Source organism: Micropterus salmoides, unplaced genomic scaffold (genome assembly GCF_014851395.1).
Source record: "Micropterus salmoides isolate LMB-PRFRI ecotype aquatic unplaced genomic scaffold, ASM1485139v1 Ms_hic_scaffold_12, whole genome shotgun sequence".
In the NCBI taxonomy this organism is placed as follows: Eukaryota; Metazoa; Chordata; class Actinopteri; order Centrarchiformes; family Centrarchidae; genus Micropterus; species Micropterus salmoides.
In genome coordinates this window covers 28,270,132-28,289,758 of record NW_024040263.1, presented here as the reverse complement: position 1 = coordinate 28,289,758, position 19,627 = coordinate 28,270,132, and the positions used below count along the sequence as shown (strand labels likewise).

Genomic DNA, 19,627 nt, shown 5'->3' with positions numbered 1-19,627 from the left:
TGCTGTAAAATACGGATATTAAAGTTTTTATTGTCTGTCCCACACGCTGCCTGCAGAGAGCCGGCAGCCTTTCTGAAATATGTGCTTGTTCCTTTAAGACAGTGAGGAAGTGAAGACGAGCAACTTTCGTTTCCTTCGCGAAACATTTTTTTATTTATACCTGAGTCTTGTTCTTTAGAAAGGGGAAGTAAAAGCTCTACTGACAAATACTGCTACCGGGACAGAGCTGGTTTGAGTGCTTCTGCCTCTCAGGTGTACAAACCTTTCAGTGTGGTGCCGCGAGGAGACATGGTAAGTGCTTGTCAAGGTGTCCGTAAAAAGAAGGGAGTGGTGTTAACTTGGCTGTGTTTGAAGTAAAACCTCATACAATGTGTCTTAGTGTGAGTATTTTTATTTTATATTTTTTAGACAAACCAGAAATGTCAGGCTGACGTTACTTCAACTAGTAGCCTTCAAGATACGATTTTAGATAAATGCTAATGTTACAGAAGTCAACTCAAGACAGAATAAAGTAATATCAAAAAGAGCAATTCGCATTTGCTCGGACTGTTGAAGGGACTTTGAAAGGCCAATCTGGGGGAAAAAGGGAACACACAAAATGGAAAGCGACTACTACTAGAATATCTTGAATGCCTCAGTGAGAAAAACAGGTTATTAATTCAAGCTTCATATTTACCCTTTAGAGTCAGAGCCTGCATGTAAAGAGGCGTACGGTATAAGGAAACTATATGCATTTGTTTCTCATATATTCCGGTGAACATGCGGAGGTTCATATCCTCTTTTATAACAATGTAAGTTATGGTCGTCGAGAGAAACAAGCAGAACATCGATGTACACTAAATAAATATACAAGATGGATATATAAATAGTTCAAATTAGCGGAGAAATTTAAGAGCTTTAGGCTACTAAAAATAATACAACTCCATTTTTGACCAGATTAGGGACTGAAGGTATCGGGAGGGGCTATTGTTTTATTTATATTTTTGCAGAAGTGAGGGGAGAGGGCAGGGGAGGGTATTAGTTTTTTCTAACTAAGGCTCATTTCTATGTTATTTCATATTTTTGAAAAGTATAAATAAAGGAATAAACTGTTAGATCATGGAGATGGTGTGCCGTGGAGGTGCGTTTTGCCATCGGCTGAGGAAATGGGTTGGGGGAAACATTAAGATGAACAAACCCTGCAGCACACAGCTGTTGCATGTTCCTAATTCACTCATTCAGTGTCTGCAATAAGTCATTTTCTTATGTTTGCCATTAATACCTTACCCACAGTAGAATATCGACTTTTAACTTTAAATGTGATGTTATCCTTAATCCAGAAACGCAGATGTTTTAATAGAGGACACAGATACTACTACAACTACTTTATGATAAAACAGATTACATAGCATTACAGACCAGAAGAAGACAGAGGTGATAGCAAAAAATAAACGTAAATAATGAAAAAGGAGCCAGGTTTCATTTAATTCATTAAAAACAAAGAAATGATGTCAGGTTAACGATATAGCAACAGCAAACTCTTGTATTATTTTATTTTTTGTATTTCCCTGAATAAATCAAGTTCATTCAGCTTAATTCCCTGAACCAGTTACATAAATTATTCTTTAAAAATAAACAAATTTAGAAGGTTGGTGATCATGGGTGGCCCTTGGGGATCATGTATGCATGTAGGTGTCTAAAAAGCAGCATTAGAAACAACATATTAATCCATGTTAGTAGTTCAAGAGTCGAAGAGAGTGTAAAAGAGAAAAACATGTTGATGATTGCTGGTGCAGAGAACCCTCTATTAATCCATTGTACTTCGCCTTTTGGTCACTAGATGGAGGCATCTGATGAGGAAGACTTGGTCAGGGATGCTAATCATCTGGTAGCACCTCCTATTGGTGGCAGAAACGAACTGCTGGATGTGGGGCAGGAAGACAACATGCAGGGCCAGGTGAGCTTCCTGCCATAAGTGCAGTCCCTGTGAAAGATAACACACTTCTCCTGAGTGTGATGAAATTCCGCCACTTTTGCCGCCACATAACTTTACCCCCCTTTTCTCAGATGGAGGAGTTTCTGGGCCCACAGGCTGAGTACAACGAGGAGGAGGAGGAGAGGAAGTACTACAGGAGGAAGAGGCTGGGAGTCATCAAGAACGTTCTTGCAGCCAGTGTTGGAGCCATGGTTGTGTACAGTGTGTACATGGGTGAGTGTAACTGGAGGAAAGATACTGAAATGGACAAAGAAACACAGACAGGCAGAGTTGCAGAGACTCTGATGTGTTCTTTTAAATTTGTTTTTTGTGTGTGTAAATGTGTAAATGGTGTGTGTGTGTGTGTGTGTGTGTGTGTGTGTGTGTGTGCTACAGGCCTACTACAGATGCAGCTAATCCTCCATTATGATATGACCTACCGTGAGGTGAAGTACAGCAATCTTGGCCTGGAGGACATTGACCACAAGATGCTGATGGGCATCAACGTCACGCCCATCATAGGCCTGCTGTACACCCCTATTCTTATCAGGTAGACACACAAACAAATGACAAAACCTTTCTTTATATCTGAATGTCCTTCCTCTGCCTATATATATTCTATATTGATCTCTCTGGCAGGTTTCTAGGTACAAAGTGGATGATGTTCCTAGCTTCGGGAATCTACGCACTCTTTGTCTCAACCAATTACTGGGAGCGTTACTACACCTTGGTTCCATCAGCTGTAGCTATCGGCGTTGCCATTGTGCCACTCTGGGCCTCCTTGGGAAATTATATCACTAGGTGAGAAACATGGAAGGGTGGGTGGGCGAAGATGTTTCGTAAGAGGCTGAATCTTCACTATAACATTACGTCACAGCACACGGAGCGCACTGAAGGCAGACGAGCGTTTATCGTTGGATAAACGTCGCCTCAGATCGTCGCTCTACTTCACTTCACTTCTCTCCTTACACTACACCTAACCATCTATAATGCAATTCCTAATGACAACTTTATAACCACCTTTATCCTGAAATTCCAGCATAACAATTAATATTGGCCATTTGTTATAACCATCAAAGCTTTAAAAGTCAAAGAAAATCAATGACATAACTATCTCCAAACATATCATTTAGGTGCTTTTATCCCCACATCACCAATGAAAGTAGCCAAAAGCCTTTTTGGTCACATGAACAACTAATAGTGGATTGTTGAGAAATGCTTGATGTAGAAATATCTGAAAGCTGTGTGTTGGCTGAATTTCGTTTTTGACATAGACTCACAACAAAATCAAACGTTTTCGATAAGATCCCTTAAATTTTATCATTTCAAAACTGTGATTCTGTGTCTAAGGTATGTACTGAGTGAGACACTTTACTGTTAATTTAATTAACTTCTGATTAACTGCTGGGCCCCCATTTAACCCCCTCGTCCTCCCACACACTCTTAAACACAGGGCCTCAATATCAGGTGATAAAGCAGGACCCTCCTCACGGCCTTTGTCAAGTCATGGTGGATATCAAACAGTTATTCATTTTACTTAGCATAAACAAGTTGACAAAGGAATTCAGGAGCTTTTGGGAGCTTTTTCCTGCTCAGCCTTGCATTGTGACACTCTTTCTAAATTACTTTCTTGTACTTCAGTTTATTGTTACTTGTGGGCCGATAACGATATATATAATCCCCGATATGCTAAAATCAGTTGATATTGGCCATGTTGGTAGATTGGTTGGGCTCTAATGTTGATAAATGTTTAAATGGGTTGCAAAAGACTTTTTTGGATGCCAAAAACTGTCCAATATAAATGATATACTGCAGCCTGTTGTGTACGGTTCAAACCTCCTCTGATGGGGCACAGATTTACCAAATTGTTTATTTAATCCCTTATTTAAATAGGCAGTCTCTCTGAGATCATGATCTCTTTTACAAGTCAGAACTGTGTACAAGAGTGATATATATACAGTATATATAATTTGAACAGCAGCAAGTGGGATAGCAAATACTTTGAGTATAGTCCTTTAAATATTCACAAGACACAAGAGATTTTAGTTTTAAAGTTTGTGCTAACTTTCTCTGTCAGTCAGTGAGGACGAAACTCCAGAAAAGCACCATTATCTGCTTTCCCTGTCTGTTCACAAAGAGGTGTAACAGTAACAATACCTCGTATTGTATGAATCGTTGCGAGGCACAAAGAACAGTTTGCCAGGCACTTTGTGGATATTCTGTTGAACTGTGCAGTGCTGTGGTTGTCTTTTTTTGTCAGCACTTTTTTTGGTTGTTATTTTGTAAAGCATTGTTTGTTTGTTTTTTGTGATACCACGCGGCTCAGAAACACAAACCCCTCAGGTCAAAGTTTGTATTTTTCTGTCCAGTGTCTCATAAAATGGAAATGCAAGGCACGTTTTAAATCAAATGAAACCATGAAATTTAGGAATCCTTACACTCCTGCTGTGCACTTTTCAACACTTAGTGGCGAGGGCGTGAAGTTGAGGGAGGACATGAGAGCTTTGTGGCCAACCGAGTCAGTATAAGCAGCTCATACACTGAGGCAGGGGTCAGTCATGTGATTGTGTTGAGATATAGTAAATGCACAGGTGAACGCATACACGCTAACACAGGCCTGAAATTAACACACACCTAATTGTACTTAATAAGTAATTTTTTTTTAAGGAATGTATTTGCTGTTTTGTGTGTTTGTGCTGCGTCTCACATAAACGCATGCAGGATGGCGCAGCAGTACTACGAGTACGTCAACTACAAGGACGAAAATGTGCAGGAGCAGAAGAAGCTTCCTAAGGGGGCGTGCCACAGCTACATCATCATCTTTCAGTCAGTCTTCTTCATCATATTCCATGTGAGCCTTTTAATTCAGTGCACGTCGTGTGCAGTGTTTAATATTGGAAAAGAAGTTTGTACAGCTGCAGAAACAAATGAACCTGAGTCCCTGTCTTTTCTCTCTTCCTCATCAGCTGAGTTTTGTCTTTGCTGAGTTCCCCATGCGTTTCATCCTCAACCGCTACCTGCATGACAACAACCACACTCTCTGCAATGTGCACTCCTGCGGTAAAGACACATGCCACTTCACATCCACTAATGAATGATTACAGACATAAAGCACAAGCCAACAATACTGGCAATGATGCTTGTAAGTTGCTTTGGAAAAAGCGTCTGCCAAATGAGTGAATGTAAATGTAAATAAAGACTCAGTCCATTGTGCTCAAAGTTAACAAAATCCTCTTACCAACAGGTCTTCGCAAGAAAGCTAATTTGGGGTTCTCCTTAGCTGTATTGAGTCTTTTAGCATCTTTTGAGTCACTGAATTTTACACAAACATATCAGTGTTGTTTTCGGGACAAGCAGAAGCTATTGCTCTGATAAAACCCCCAAAAGCAAACAGACAAAGTTAGCGACTAGCTGGTGAACATAGCGGAACATTCAGCAGCTAAAGTAACTTATGCATCCTCCAACTATGTACACAGTATTTTATATCTATAATGCAACCCATTTCAAGCATACATTTATGTTTATTTATGTGGTTCCTGTCACATAATCTTCTAAATAATAAGGGGCCAGATATATATATTATATTATATTATAACTTTCATTGATCAGGTGGAGAGAGATATGACTCCAAACTTTAATTTGCTTTGTGTCTGCTGGATATCTGAAAAAAATGTTTGCTAACACCTGAACAACTTCAGAAGGTGATAATATAACAGTTTATTTTTTCGTCTCGTTCTGCTGCTCACAAATGGCTGAAAATCATCAAATGAAGCTTTCAGTGCTTGATTGTTTGTATTTAAAAAAATAATTTTCATAAATATTTTGTAGTTTGCAATTTCTTTTAGTCCTTTAATCAATCTGTTAAAAACAATGATCACTGCCTTACATTGCTGATTGTCTTCCAGTGGTTCGCACCACCACATGATGACCTCTTCAAAATGCAGAAGTTCAATCACACAAACATCCTAGTTTTCTTCTAAACTGCTGCTCTGTTAGTCATCCATTCAGCTTTTTCTAGCGTACATTTTAGCCACTTGTTGGCACTTTTAATGCTTTGTGTTATATCTGTAAGCAGAGATGCAGTCTCATGTGTTAAAGACACGGGACTGAAGCCTGTTAGTTGTTTCTCCTTTCTAATGGCTGAACCTTTCTCTTCCTCTGCCAGGAGCAAATATCAGTGGAGTGATCCCCGGCTTCAACACCACCGTGCTGACCAGCCTGCCTCGCTCCATGCTGCTCATCCAGGTGGAGAGTGTCCTCATGGGCTTCGCCTTCTTTTCCATGATCATCGTAAGACTGAAACTCCCCGACACACAAGCGCACACACGCCTCTGAGTCCCTATAATTAGCCTGAGTGTGTTTGAGCTGATTGTTGTTTGTTTAGTATTAATCTGATTGTCTTGTCTTGTGTCTGTTCTGAATTGCTCTACTCTGCTGTGAGAGTTTCTTGGGAAAGAAATGGGAAATGAAAGCGAGGTAGCAATCCTCATTTACTATGTAGTAGAATTTTGTAGCAAACAAAATCAAAAATTTTGTTGCAGAGGAACATTAAATTGTATACACACATTATACAATGTGAAAAAAGTAAAACTGTAATTTGCTCTTTGTTAATCCCTTCATACATTTACAATATATATATATCGCTATACAACAAAATAGAAAAAGTATAAATTATATAGTATTTTAGAGTGTAAAGAACAAACAAGAAACAGTTTAACGCTAGGAAGGAGAAACGGTGTATTGTTAGATCTTTCTAAATACAGTACAATTAGGCTTTTTACCGTTATGTTTTGTACATTACTAATTATAATATAGGTTATGTACAATTGATCTCTTATTTCTGTAGAGTAGACATCCGTCTCAGGGGATTTACCACAAACAAGGCTGGTTAGCAGTAAAGCAAAATGAGCAACTGACAAATATTAAATAATATATTCAATCTTCTTTTAGCTCTGTTTTGGTCTCCACATACTCCTGAGTGAAATATCTGACTCGCCAGCTGCTAAATGCTCCACTATGTTAAACAGCTAGTTGCTAACTTTAATTGTCTGCTTCAAGCTTTTTCATTGAAAACAGCTGCCTGCTGCAGTGAAGTTACAGGCTGTAAAACCAAAATATTTAGCTAGAAGACACTGAAAGGCTCACTAGAGCTGAGGGAAACTGCAGAGTTGGGTGATAATTATTTGTGGGTTTGTCATTTCAACCTCAACTGTTCTGATCAACTGTTAATATAAAAATATTGATCAGAACAGCTTTAAACGGGGTAAAACACTTTCTTAATTTTGTTAGACTTTTGGTAATGATTGAGTTGAGTCATATTATCCACAAAGCAAGTTCCAGTGTAAAATTACCTCCCATTCATTCACGCCCTGGGCTTGAACCTATCCCAGCATGCATTGGGCAGTCTATCACAGTGGTAGAAAAAACACAGAAAACAAACTCAGAATCACAACTTTGTACAATTGAAAGCACTTTAGAAGGCTGGCTTGAGAAATCGATTGTTGCTGTTAAAACTGCTCTCAGTCATTTAGGACGGATACAAAGGCTTTCAAGAATTCCCATCTTTTTCAGTGCTGTGTTTGCAGTCGGTTTTGTCCTGGGCTGGAAAGAACTGCCTTATATATAATATAATATAAAAATTATTCACAATAAATTAAGTGCTGTTTGCTGCTACACACAGTTCCTGGTGCTGTGTGGTGCTGCCTACCGCCCGACAGAAGAAATCGACCTCCGCAGTATCGGCTGGGGAAACATCTTCCAGCTACCTTTCAAACACCTGAGAGACTACCGCCTGCGGCTGCTCTGCCCCTTCTTCATCTACAGCGGATTTGAAGTGCTGTTTGCTGTCACCGGATTCTCCTTGGTACTGTCAATGAATGTTTCTTGAACTCTAGATTAGTTAGGGTTTTTTTTTGCGTTGCTTCATTTCGTTGCTGTTTTTGAGTAGTTTGAAATGCCAAACAATAAAACAGGACACCTAAAGGAGCAGGCACTTTATAATAATAAGCACAGGGAATATAGAAAACATAACTTTTTTTCTGTCTTCTCCTCCCCCCACAGTCCTATGGCGTCTGCGTTGTGGGCCTGGACAAACTGTGGCTCCTTATAGTCGTCTATGGCCTCTCCGCCTCCGTCTTTTCCTCCCTCTCCCTTTGCCTCTTACGCTTCCCTCGCTGGCTGTGTTTGGTGGGGGGCGCTGCTGTGCATGTGGTGCTGCTGGTGGTTCTTCTGGCGTGGTCTCCACCTGCTAACAATCTCCATTATCTGGGCCCTCTGTTGGTGATCTCTGCACTGTGGGGACTCGGCACCGCCCTGAACAAGACTGGCGTCAGCAGTGAGTAACATCTGCACTTCGAGGTGTTTGTATGTACTTTACAATAACTGAGTGTGTCAGCCTGAACTCCTCTCTCTCTGTGTGTGTAAGTTCTGCTCGGGATGCTGTACGCTGAGGATAAAGAACGTCTGGACTTTGTCTACACCATCTATCACTGGTGGCAGGCCATCGCCATCTTCATAGTGTACCTCTGGTCCAACATGCCAATGAGGGTATGTGTGTGTGTCTGCCTGAAGTATAGCACCTCTAAGAAAAGACTCACCATTGTATTCGCCTACTTTTTCCTTTCTTCACCCATTTTTGTCCCTCTCCGTCAGGCCAAACTCTCCATCCTGTTGGCCACTTTATTGCTGGCCTGCTACTGTTATTGGGTGATGGAGCGTCGGCTGGCCGTGAGATTGCCTTTCAGGTTGCCTCGCATCCCTCGGCCACGGCACAAGGTAACCAATCACACAGCCCGAGAAGAATCTGTTCTAGTGTAGTTTACACATTGCAACTAGGAATATTGTTTCTATTGAAGTAAATCTATAAATATTGTTGTCCACGTGATGGAAAGAAACAACCAGAATCAATCTGCACATGTGCCGTTATGTTTTATTTGTTTCAGCATTATTGCACTTTCAGAAATGAGCATTGTTGTCTATTTTCTATTAGGAAGCCAAAACAACACCGAGCGAGCAGCTTGAATGAACAGGCAGCCCCATTTAATTACCTCTTTGTTAGATGTATAAATCCTGGGTGTTTTATATAACCTTTACTGGTGTTCTGGTGTGGGTATTTAGCTGATATGCCATCAAATCTTAAGAAGCCCCTCTCCACTCAAGAAATGCATTTTGCTTTACATCATTGTTACATCATTTAGATGTTTGCCCTTCACCATGCAGAAAGTTGTGTGCGCAGTGTTTGACACTAGAAGGCTGATTTTTACATTTATATGCTGAGGGGGAAAAGTATTTGCATGCCAGTCATGGCCCATTATGAAACTTACACGAGTGTGATGGGGACACTTGAAGTGCTGATACACTGAGAATGGACTTTTCAGTGAAGTAGGAGACAACTTTTAAAATAAAATGCATTTGCATATTCATAGATTCTGGATATTTCAATGAAAGGAGTAGGTGTAATTTCACTTTCCATTTTTCACACTGCTCATCCTCCCTGGCTGGCTTATGCCAGTGTGCTGGAAATAAGGCTCTGGGTCAAACCTCAGACCCTGGAGGAGAAATTCAGATACCCTCCTGGTCTTGGAACAGTAGACCAGCTCTTTACCATTGCAGGATTACTAGAAGGGGTTATGAGAGTTAGCCCATGCAGGCTTGCAAGCTTGTCCCCCATGAAGTCTTGTGGGGCCCGTTGCTACGAGCCATCCATTCCTTATATAACCGGAGTGAGAGCTGTGTCCATATTCTTGGCAGGAAGTCAAACATGTTTCCAGTGGGTGTCGGGCTCCACAAAGGCTGTCCCTTGTCACCTAATGGAGAGCAACTTCTTTCGTCTTTCTTTCCTCATTCATCAATATCACACACGTATCATTTGTTTCCGCAGGTCAAAGGCTACCGCTATCTGGAAGAGGACAACTCAGATGAATCAGACTCTGAGAGAAGTGAGGACGAGGGGGAGAAGGAGGACGAAGAGCATGTGGTGGAGGAGATGGGAGCAGAGGAGAGAGAGGAAGGAGGCCAAGACGCAGAGGCCCAGGGAGCTGACTCACCCGGAGCCAGGAGGAGAGGAGCAGAGGGTCACCGTCTCAGACGGGAGGACGCCCATGTGAAGGAGGGAGAGAGGGAGGAGCATGAGTGAGGATGAGAGAAAGGATAAAATGATAAAATGGGTAGAAATAAGGGGAGATGGCGGACAGATGACAGATACAGAAGAGGAAGAGAGAGATGCTGTTGTGTTCATAACTCCACTGGTGTTTTTACATGTATTTATACTTGGATGTAATTCTTACATTCTGCACTAAACAAAAGCATTTTGGAATCGGCTTTAATTAAAAAGCTTCAATAATCTGTTTAACCAAAATCACAACAGTGATCCAGAAGAAATGGTACCGAAACTGAAAATACTATGTTGCTGTTTAACAATCAATATGGCAATCTTTAAAGGTAGGACACACTGGATAATACACAACTACAACTGAATACAAAACAACAATTTCTTTTGCTGCACAGTTTGTGGCTCCTATTTACCAAATGTGTCGATAATTATAGAGAGCAATTTCACTTGCTTTTGTGCTTCATCAAGTATAAAACATATTCTGTGACATATAAACAGGTTTCATGTTAAAAAGAGTTCTTATCTGAATAGACTGATCGATTTTCATCCTCATGGTGAAGTGTGGGTTGATGGAGTCATTTTTAGAGAGTTTAGTTACAGGATGACTATGCTTACAGGATAAGCATAGTTTATCTAGTTATAGTTAAGCATAGATTAACTATATTTGTTCTTCTGTCTTTGTTTAACTCCAACCCCTTCACTTGGGCACATTTCTTAGAGAAACCAAGCTAACTCGAGCTATTGTCAGAATCTCAGACACGTGTCTGTTGTCTGATGTATCTCTTAGGAGGAGTTAAACACAGTTTTTGCAGAGTTTGGAAATTAATATGAATGTATATTTTTGCTTCTGCAACAGGTACCAGTCATAAGTCATGCCCATAAGGTGTGATATTTTGGTAAACAGTGTCTTTGGGGATATAATAATTAATATGTGGAGTGTCTCAATTGTTTTAAATAAAGTAATCTACAATACAAGAGCTAACCAGATTAAGAAATGAATTAATCATGAGATTAAGGGCGTGCAGTGAGCTCAGTTGGTAGAGCACGTGCCCCATGCTGAGTCCTTACTGCTATGGCCCGGGTTCGACTCAAGCCTGTGGCCCTGCGTGTTGGCCCCTATCTCTCCCTCATTTCATCACCCTATCCACTGTCCTGTCAAATTCATTATTAGTATGCTAATGATAGTATGCTAACATGCTCACAGTAACAATGTTAACATGCTGATGTTGAGCAAGTATGATGTTAATGTTCTCCATCTTGTTTAGTGTGGTATGATGATATCATATGCTAAATAGCTCTAAACAGAAAGTACCTCTGAGGCTGATGGGAATTGCAGTATTCCATATCATATCATTAACCAAAGTAATTGACAAATTAAAATGTTTACCTAATGGTGCAAGATGACACCATAAAGTCTGGGTATCATCAAAGTTATTAAAATGTATTCTGAGGTGGACATGAATGTCTGAATCAAATTTAGTTGCAATCCATCTCATAGTTGTTCAGGCTCAAAACTACAAATGTCAACCTCCTGGTGGGAAAAGAAAAGTCAGAGAATCACCAAAGTCATTAGGATTCAAAGCCTGGGGACCGTGAATGTCTGTACAAAATGTCATGGCAATCTATCAAATACATGTTGAATACATGTTGAGATATTTCAGTCTGGACTAAAGTGGTGGACTGACTGACATTGCAGTTCAAAGAGTCATGCCGCTAGCATGGTTAAAAAACAGAAGTAACTATTTATACAAGACCTTGTACAACAAACAAAAAATCAGGTCATTCATTTATTTGTTCAAAAGGGTGTGCTTCCAAATATTAAGTTGAGGGTGCCAATAATTTTGTCCAGTCCACTTTTGGAGTTCTGTGTGGAATGTCTCAGATTTGGCTTTTTTTTCTTTTTGTTGTGTTGTTCCAATGCAAACAAAATAAATAAACACGAGAATACCAAAGAATTTGTAATTGCGACAGTTTTCTGGGAGAAGTAGTGCATTATGTGACAGATATGCTATGCAGGGGTGCCCATATTTTTGGCCATGACTGTAAAATAAATGGTGACTGAATTCCATTTAGCTTCTTCAGTTTCCTGATAATGTGCATACCTACTGTCATGGCTGACTGGGACACTTGAATAGACCAGAGGCATCGCTGATAGGATGATGGGTCAAAATGTTTGCAGTGAAACAGGCCTATTAATCATACCATACCAGAACAGGTCTACATGGTTTCATTTTCAAAAAACAATTTCAATTTTTGTCTATTTTTTTTTTTTTTTGTCATACTGCACATTGTGCAGTTCCTCTTTTCACCCTGTGTGTCGAACGCTTCGTTTTAGCTACAGAGTGAGGCATCTTACTTGTATAAAATCTTTGTTGAGAATTGCACATGCCCAGTTGCTAGGTAAGGACTACTAGCCAATCAGAAGCAGAGAAGGGCGGGTCCTGAAAAGCCGGTAATCACGGCTTCCCCTTACCAGCTTAGCAACATGGACTGGAGTGAGAGTTTAAGAGTGGGGAGTTATTAATTTGTAAATTATGTATCTTTCATCCATAAAGTTTTAACCGAGCTCTGTCTCTACATCACAGTAACAACTTTATGTCCACTGACTGCCTGGAGAGTAGCTAATGTTTGGAAGGGAGAGGAGAGGTAGCAGGCGGACGTCCTGTCACTGTGCTGCAGCTCAGAGTGTTTTTCCACCGGTGACTAGCCCTAGGCAAGCATTATTCAGTTCAATTCAATTCAGTTTTATTTATATAGCGCCAAATCACAACAACAGTTATCTCACAGCGCTTTTCATAAAAGAGCAGGTCTAGACCGTACTCTATGATGCTATTTACAGAAGCCCAACAGTTCCCACCAAGAGCAAGCATTATGAGGTGTGTTTTTGGTGACGTGGTCATAAAGCGAAGAAAAGGCTGGACTACAAACGAGCTGTTTTCAGAGCAGTGTTTTCTCTGGGAGATGGGAACTCCTTTTGGGCTGGACTTTGAGCTTTTTCACTTTGCAAACCTATTACATGCACAAAAAAAAGATATAAAGGAGAGAGGAAAAGCCTAAAAGCATAATATGACCTCTTTGATGATGGGAGGGACTTTTGGGCTGCCATCACTATATACAAAACCAATATGTTATTCTTACTGTCACTTCATTTCCTGGCATGCAGTTTGTTTTACTGACCATTTATAGTTTGTAGAGTTGTGTCTTGTTCACTTCAAAGTAAGCAGGCTTCACCATGCTTTTTTCTATTTGGTTTGATACAGGCAGAATTAAGAGTAAAGCAATGAACAGTTTACAGTCAGGACTGCCAGCTGTCAGGCTATCATATTGATGGTCAAAAGTTCATTTAATTTTGTAGGTCCTGTACTCATAATACATTAGGGTTGGGTTAGTTCACCTACAGATAGATAAACACAGTAGGGATTTCTGTTTAAACCTGTTTTGGGAGGAGCAATAACATCCACATTCGCTAGCTGATATTTAGCTCTTAGATTAAAAAAAAAAAATGAACTGATGCCAAAGCTACTTGATTTTCTTTATCCTTGATAACTTATGTAATGTCATGTTACTGACTTAGTCTGCCACTCTTTTTTTTTGCTGTATAGACAGGAATTCACTTTGTATGTCTCTCTTGATTAAACCTGTACATTTAACTAAAGGTTGTGTTGGAAGTTCACTGCTGCCGTATGTGACCGTGTTTATCTTGACTGGTGGGTGGTGTGAGATCAAAGCTAGTAGTGACAACTAAAAAAAAAAAGTCAAAGTACGACCAATGCAAAAAATAACAAGACTAAAATGTTTCATTGCCGCTATTGTGACAGAGAACAATTATGTACCCACACATTTATTTATGTAGAATACAACATTATAAACTGCTTATGTATTTTACTTATGTAAGAGTAAATACTTTAATGAAGTTGTAAAAGTTGTTTTCAAGATACAAAAGAACTCAACTATCAGAAATACAATTTATGTAACAACCATCACTTTAAAGTGTTAAATTACTGATGAATTCACTTGAAATATATTAGGTTATTACAAGTGCTTAAGATGATGCTAATGGGTAATTAAGCGCCATAATTTTTTAGTCTATGTGTTTTGCATTTAAAACATTATATCCTTGTGCTAGTTTAACTTTCTGCAGAGATTCTGAGATGCTTGATAAACATGAGCCCTGAACTAAAAGAGTCAAGATTCACCAGATAGGAAATACTCAAAAGTTTGTGACATCAGTACATCAAAATTGAACTTTCGTACTGCAGTTAATGTACTCTGCACACAGCACATTTGCACACATATGAAGTGCTGATGGAGTGCATATTATTACGGCAGAATTCTAGCCCATAAAAACCCACAATAACTTTATACACTCACAGGAGAGACTTCTCAGGTTCTCAATCTGAACTTTATTTCATTTTAAAACTAAAAATGAGTTAACAGAAATAAGAATATGAGCTGGGATAAAGAGGTAGCTGCTACGTCACTGATGGTTTGTGTTGTAGTTGCGGTCCTGACAAATGAAGCCTTAAACCAAACCTAAAGTTCAGGCTTTTGCCTCATAGTCAGGCCCCTAAAGCACAGCGCCCAGGTGTTAGCCTGAGCCATTTAGTCCCGATCTGTTCCTTCTCAGTGCCTGATGCGTCTGATGGACTGGATCTTTGGAGTCTGGCAGTGGGACCCCCAGTTCTTCCAGTGCTGGTAGTCTCCGCTGTGTCTTTCACACTCCATGATGTACTGCTGGCCTCTGTAGCCCGGGTACTCATAGCACACAAAGCTGAAGAAAGACAGAGGCAGGAGGAGGGAAACTCAGTCAGTTTTTACGAGTCGCTTTACATACAGAAATCCGATGGTTCGGGCTCAAGAGGGACATTTAAGCAAGAATTCTGCGTTTTAGGAAAATCTAGAGGTAGAAGGGAGTTAATTAAAAAAACAGATCATGCCCAAAAAGATAGAAAATCAGTAAAGACACACTGAGTAGAGCCACCTTAAGAGTAGTCAGGTGATATAACTACATTATGGAAGTCTCTTAGTTTACTTTATCCTGTTTAATTCTTTGGTTGTTTGATGTGTTTTTCTCATGCTTGTGTTTTTTTCTCGTGAAAGCCCTCTTGAAAACCTTTTTTTTTTATGCTAAAGAGTTATCATTCAACTTGAACTAGAACGCGTTGAGATGAAGGGCCGACTTACGCTCCACACTGCACGTGCATGGAGCCCACCTCAGGCCTGAACCAGCCCATGGCCTGCAGGGATGGGTAGTCGTCGCACAGCTCGGTGCAGCGGCCCATGAAGTTCTCCCTCTCAAAGATCATCATACGGCTGCTCTGGTGAGACTGTGGAGGGGGTGCGAGAGAGAGTTGGTGTTAAAGTGAGCGTTAGATGTGTCAGAAAGACGTACAGGGCGTGAAGACATTCGGCACTGAGTTGTCTCAGTTCTATTTTTGAGCTGCTTCACTCACTCGCTGTCTGGCTTACTCTGCTGATCACTCCCTCCATCTGTTACTTACTATCTTCTCACTTCCATCTGCCCTTTCTTGCTCTTTCACTCTCACTTCTCATTTTAGCCCCCCCCCCCCTCTGCAGGTACTCACAGCACAGTAGATGGGGCGAAAGGACATGAAGCGCTCAATGTGGTAGGACAGGGCGCCGCAGTAGGCTTCCCAGTTAGGGTACTCGCCCCTCTCCAGGATGAACTGCTGGCCCTGGAAGTCATGGTGCTCGAAACCAACCCAACTGGACACATGAGCGGAAAATGTGAAATAATCAGATGGGGGAGTAAAAATGGTGAACAGTGTTGTTTGAAATCAGTCTGAACATAAAACAGACAGGTGACAGGAGACATTAGACGGGCCGAGTGGTCTATTAAGGCAAACAAGAGCAAGCACAGAGAAGAAGAGTGAATACTTGGTGCAGGTGGAGTGCATTTGGCATAGTTTTGGTTATAAGCATAGCCTTGTAACCTTTGTGGCTTGCCATCTTTCCACTCAGTTTCTACAAAAGAGTTTGGTTGGATTTTCCTCTTTAGTCTCCAAATAATAGCATTGTGCTCTCAGTGATCATCAGTTCTCACCCCCTTTACACTCAGAATGTAGAATAAATGCCAGAAAAAGACTGCACTCTTTCCAACTAAGAAAGGAGGTTTTAGAAATGTCTGATGAGAAAGCTGAAGAACACCTCTAAGTGTGGCATAACCTTCATTGAAGGTAAAAATGTAACCTTCTGCAACTAATTTAAGGCTTTTATTTGATAGTAGTAAAGTAGAATTCCAATCAGCATATCTGATATTGGTTCAACATAACATTGTCCAGGGTAAATGTCCTATTATATTGCCCTAATGCGTGCTTCAATACACTGAAGCTTTTGTGACGTTGGACACCAACAGCGATGGGCCTGCTTTTGGCTGATTCAGAGCTTGAAGGAGGGAATTTTGGGTAGACATGACTGTTGTTGTTAGTTGTAGTGACTGACTGCAGTTACTTTTAGCTTAGGTATGACTTTTAGCTACTTTTTTAATGTTTTGATTTCCAGTTCAAAGTGCAAATTACTCTTAACAGAATTTCCTATGAATTGTTAAATCACTGGCTCTTTCCAGTCACACCACCATTACCCCAAGTCAGTTAGTGAGGACTGTGAAACATTTTCAATAGCTCTGTACTAAATGTAGGCACGAGTACAGGAGGATCTGTAGAATGATCAAATCTTACTTCTGGCCATGCACTTTGTTGGAGCATTTTCAAGTCACTGAACAAAAGGAAAGGCGTAGTATGTGAGAAAAAACTACTGCTAACCTTCTACCTACTTCATTAGCCTTGTCTCCATCATATTTGCACACAAAAAAGAAAATATTGCACATATACTTTGTTTTGAGACATATATGCATTTGGACAACTGGTGACAGACTGTTGCTTCCTGTGTCATGAAGTTTAAGCATTTCTTTGCACCTTAAATCACGTTAAAAGCCCTGAAAACATATTTTGTCAATCAGTTCTTACTGGGACCGACAGGGTCTTACATGAACACAGAAGAACCTGCAAAATGTCAGAACAGCTTTACTTATTTCACATGATACATTTCTGTGTTTCTGCATTTACAGTGACGTGAAAACCACAACGTTGATGAATGTGCATTGTCCCGGTCCCTGGTAAATTTTTAAATATGTAAGTGATATGTATTTTATTGGTGGTCGACGTGTCGCTACTTTTATCTGCTTCATATACTGTTGGGTAGTTTAATCTATAATATGCATCATATTTTATAAACTGGTCCAACAAGTCCTTAGAACTTAGTTACCAGTGTGAAAACTTGACCATACAAATAGATAGTAACAGTACTGATAGTATATAGTATAATATTAGGTACAGTTTTCAATATTCAATATTTTTAACAAGCTAAATAGTTCAGAGAAGAGGTTAGAGTTTCACACATTTTTATCATAGGGATAAATATCATGTGGCTTTAAATGATCCACTGCTGAGGCACGTATGCCAGCTTTGAATCTCCTCCACAAAGTAAAACAGTGTAAATTACTTGTCATCTGAAAAAAGGAAGCTGTGGCAAAAAGAAGACGACCTCCTCTCTGCTGCTCATGCTGGGTGCACCCTGCACGTAGTTACAGGGTGACCTCAGCCGAGCTTTAGTGGGAGCCTGGACTACTACTACTTCCTCTATCATCATCTCTCTACCTCCAGCTCGCAGACACAGACTTACATAAACACACGCACACACACACGCACACACACACACACACACAGAGTCAGTCAGCTGTCCACAGAGACTTGCAGGCGTACAGGCTGTGTGACTCACGCTCCACTCTCCACTCGGATGGAGCGGATGTTGTCCAGGCCGCAGTCGTAGATGTTGCAGCATTCGTAGGTGAACTCCATACACTTTCCCTGGAAATGCTCCTGCTCAAACACAGTCACCTGCACAGAGGAGAAGACAAGGGGAAGGCATGAGGGCCTGTATGTGTGTGTATATATCTGTGTTTATGAGTGTGAGTGTGTGTGTGTGTGTTAATTCACCTTAAAGAAAGGAGCTGTGCCCATGCTAGGGAAGTACATGGGTGAGGTCATGTGGGTTTTAGTGATTCTATTCATTTCTGAATTGGAATAGAAAAGAAGAAAAACAAAGCACATGGATCAGATCGGTTTAAACATACAAATGTAGCCTATGAGTATTAGCATATTTTTATTTATTGGATAACAACAACAAAAAATATTAATTAATTAAATTGAACCTGTTTACATTTGTTGTAAGTAACAATATTTAACTCCATATGAGTAAAGAATTTCTCATTAAACATATCATGCAGCCACTATACTAAAGGGTCAGGGTTAGAAGAAGCCACACATCCATTTGACCCGGTAATAAGTCCATCTCGTGGGAAAGTTCTGCATTTTCCCGCTCCTGCTTACCTGGATGCTCTCCGCTCTCTTTGCGTTCCTCATACACCAAATCCTCTTTACGTAGACTTTTGTCTGAACCTGGCGCTTCTGTTTTATACCGGCGTCCACGCGGGAACCTCGTGCTCGCGCGTGTGCGCGTGGCGCCCCTCCACGCTAATGATGTGAAGGAGGCAAATTTGTCAAGTGTGAAGCTCCCCCAAATACAGCCTGACACTTCCGGTTAGAGTCTTCAAAATGAAGCTCTCTTGAACAGCATAACACTTGCACAGTGTGTTGTAATGACCGTTTGAAATGAAAAATGGATCATAAATCCATAAATAGGATTTTAAGTTATTAAATTTTACTATGTTATTAATGTTGAAATTATAACACTGAAAATTTCATCATATCTTACCACAGGCCTTTACATAATTCATAATTGTTAAACTATTCATTATATATGCTGCTGCAAGGCTTTTCTTAATGAATTTGGCTAATTGATTAGGCTAGACAACAACAGAAACGGCATCAATTTGGTAATCGATTAATTAAGTAATTTTTAAGCAGAATATTAAACACCCTGTGGTTCCAGCATGTTTCTTGTTATTGATTTATAATATCATAAACTGAGTCGCTTGGAATTCATTTCATAGATTAAACTAATAATTATCTAAATAATCGAGAAAATAATCGGCAGATTGTTATTAATACAGTGAAATGTGCCAAAAGTTGGGTGGGCATGGAAGCCAAGTATTCTTGTTGATGGATTGCCCTGCAGTTGATCAAGAATGAAAATAATCAATACTTTCAGCCCTACTTCAAAGCTCACTTCACAACTAATATGGCTCTTATTTTGAAGGCAGAGGGAAGACGAGTTCCTCTATTCCTCTGACTGTTACCAACTTGACGCAGGTGAGCGTGACCTCCCGTGAGCCCCTCTGTGCTCGTGTTTGTGCGTGAAAACCGACTTGTGCGCGCGCGCCATCGAGCCTGCCCCACAGCTCTCTCTCGCGGTCTCTCTCTCTCTCTTTGTAACCCTATGTGGCCTGTCGACTCAGCAGATCATATACAGCGCAGGCACAGAGGTGAGGGTGGGGAATGTGGGCCTGTTGTTGGTCTATTCGTATAGGTCAGCAGTGCCATCGTATAGGGCAACAATGGCTGGGGCTATAGGCAAATAATGAG

General features: G+C 40.4%; 2 protein-coding genes across 2 annotated transcripts; one reads left to right on the top strand and one right to left on the bottom strand.

Moving 5' to 3' along the window:
• The first annotated feature begins 138 nt into the window (after positions 1 to 138).
• Positions 139 to 11,041, top strand: unc93b1 (unc-93 homolog B1, TLR signaling regulator). The gene is made up of 13 exons (XM_038714353.1): positions 139 to 291; positions 1,820 to 1,936; positions 2,047 to 2,188; positions 2,351 to 2,504; positions 2,594 to 2,755; positions 4,676 to 4,805; positions 4,921 to 5,014; positions 6,120 to 6,244; positions 7,635 to 7,817; positions 8,015 to 8,288; positions 8,379 to 8,500; positions 8,606 to 8,728; positions 9,834 to 11,041. The coding sequence occupies exons 1-13, from the start codon at positions 289 to 291 to the stop codon at positions 10,086 to 10,088; spliced, it is 1,884 nt and encodes a 627-aa protein (XP_038570281.1). The 5' UTR covers positions 139 to 288; the 3' UTR covers positions 10,089 to 11,041.
• Positions 11,042 to 14,447: 3,406 nt separating this feature from the next.
• Positions 14,448 to 18,560, bottom strand: LOC119899694 (beta-crystallin A1-like). The gene is made up of 6 exons (XM_038714352.1): positions 18,473 to 18,560; positions 18,080 to 18,156; positions 17,862 to 17,980; positions 15,650 to 15,791; positions 15,249 to 15,391; positions 14,448 to 14,835 (listed from the first exon to the last, which is right to left on the bottom strand). Exons 2-6 carry the CDS (start codon positions 18,152 to 18,154, stop codon positions 14,688 to 14,690), a joined length of 627 nt encoding a protein of 208 aa, XP_038570280.1. The 5' UTR covers positions 18,155 to 18,156; positions 18,473 to 18,560; the 3' UTR covers positions 14,448 to 14,687.
• Positions 18,561 to 19,627: the final 1,067 nt, after the last annotated feature.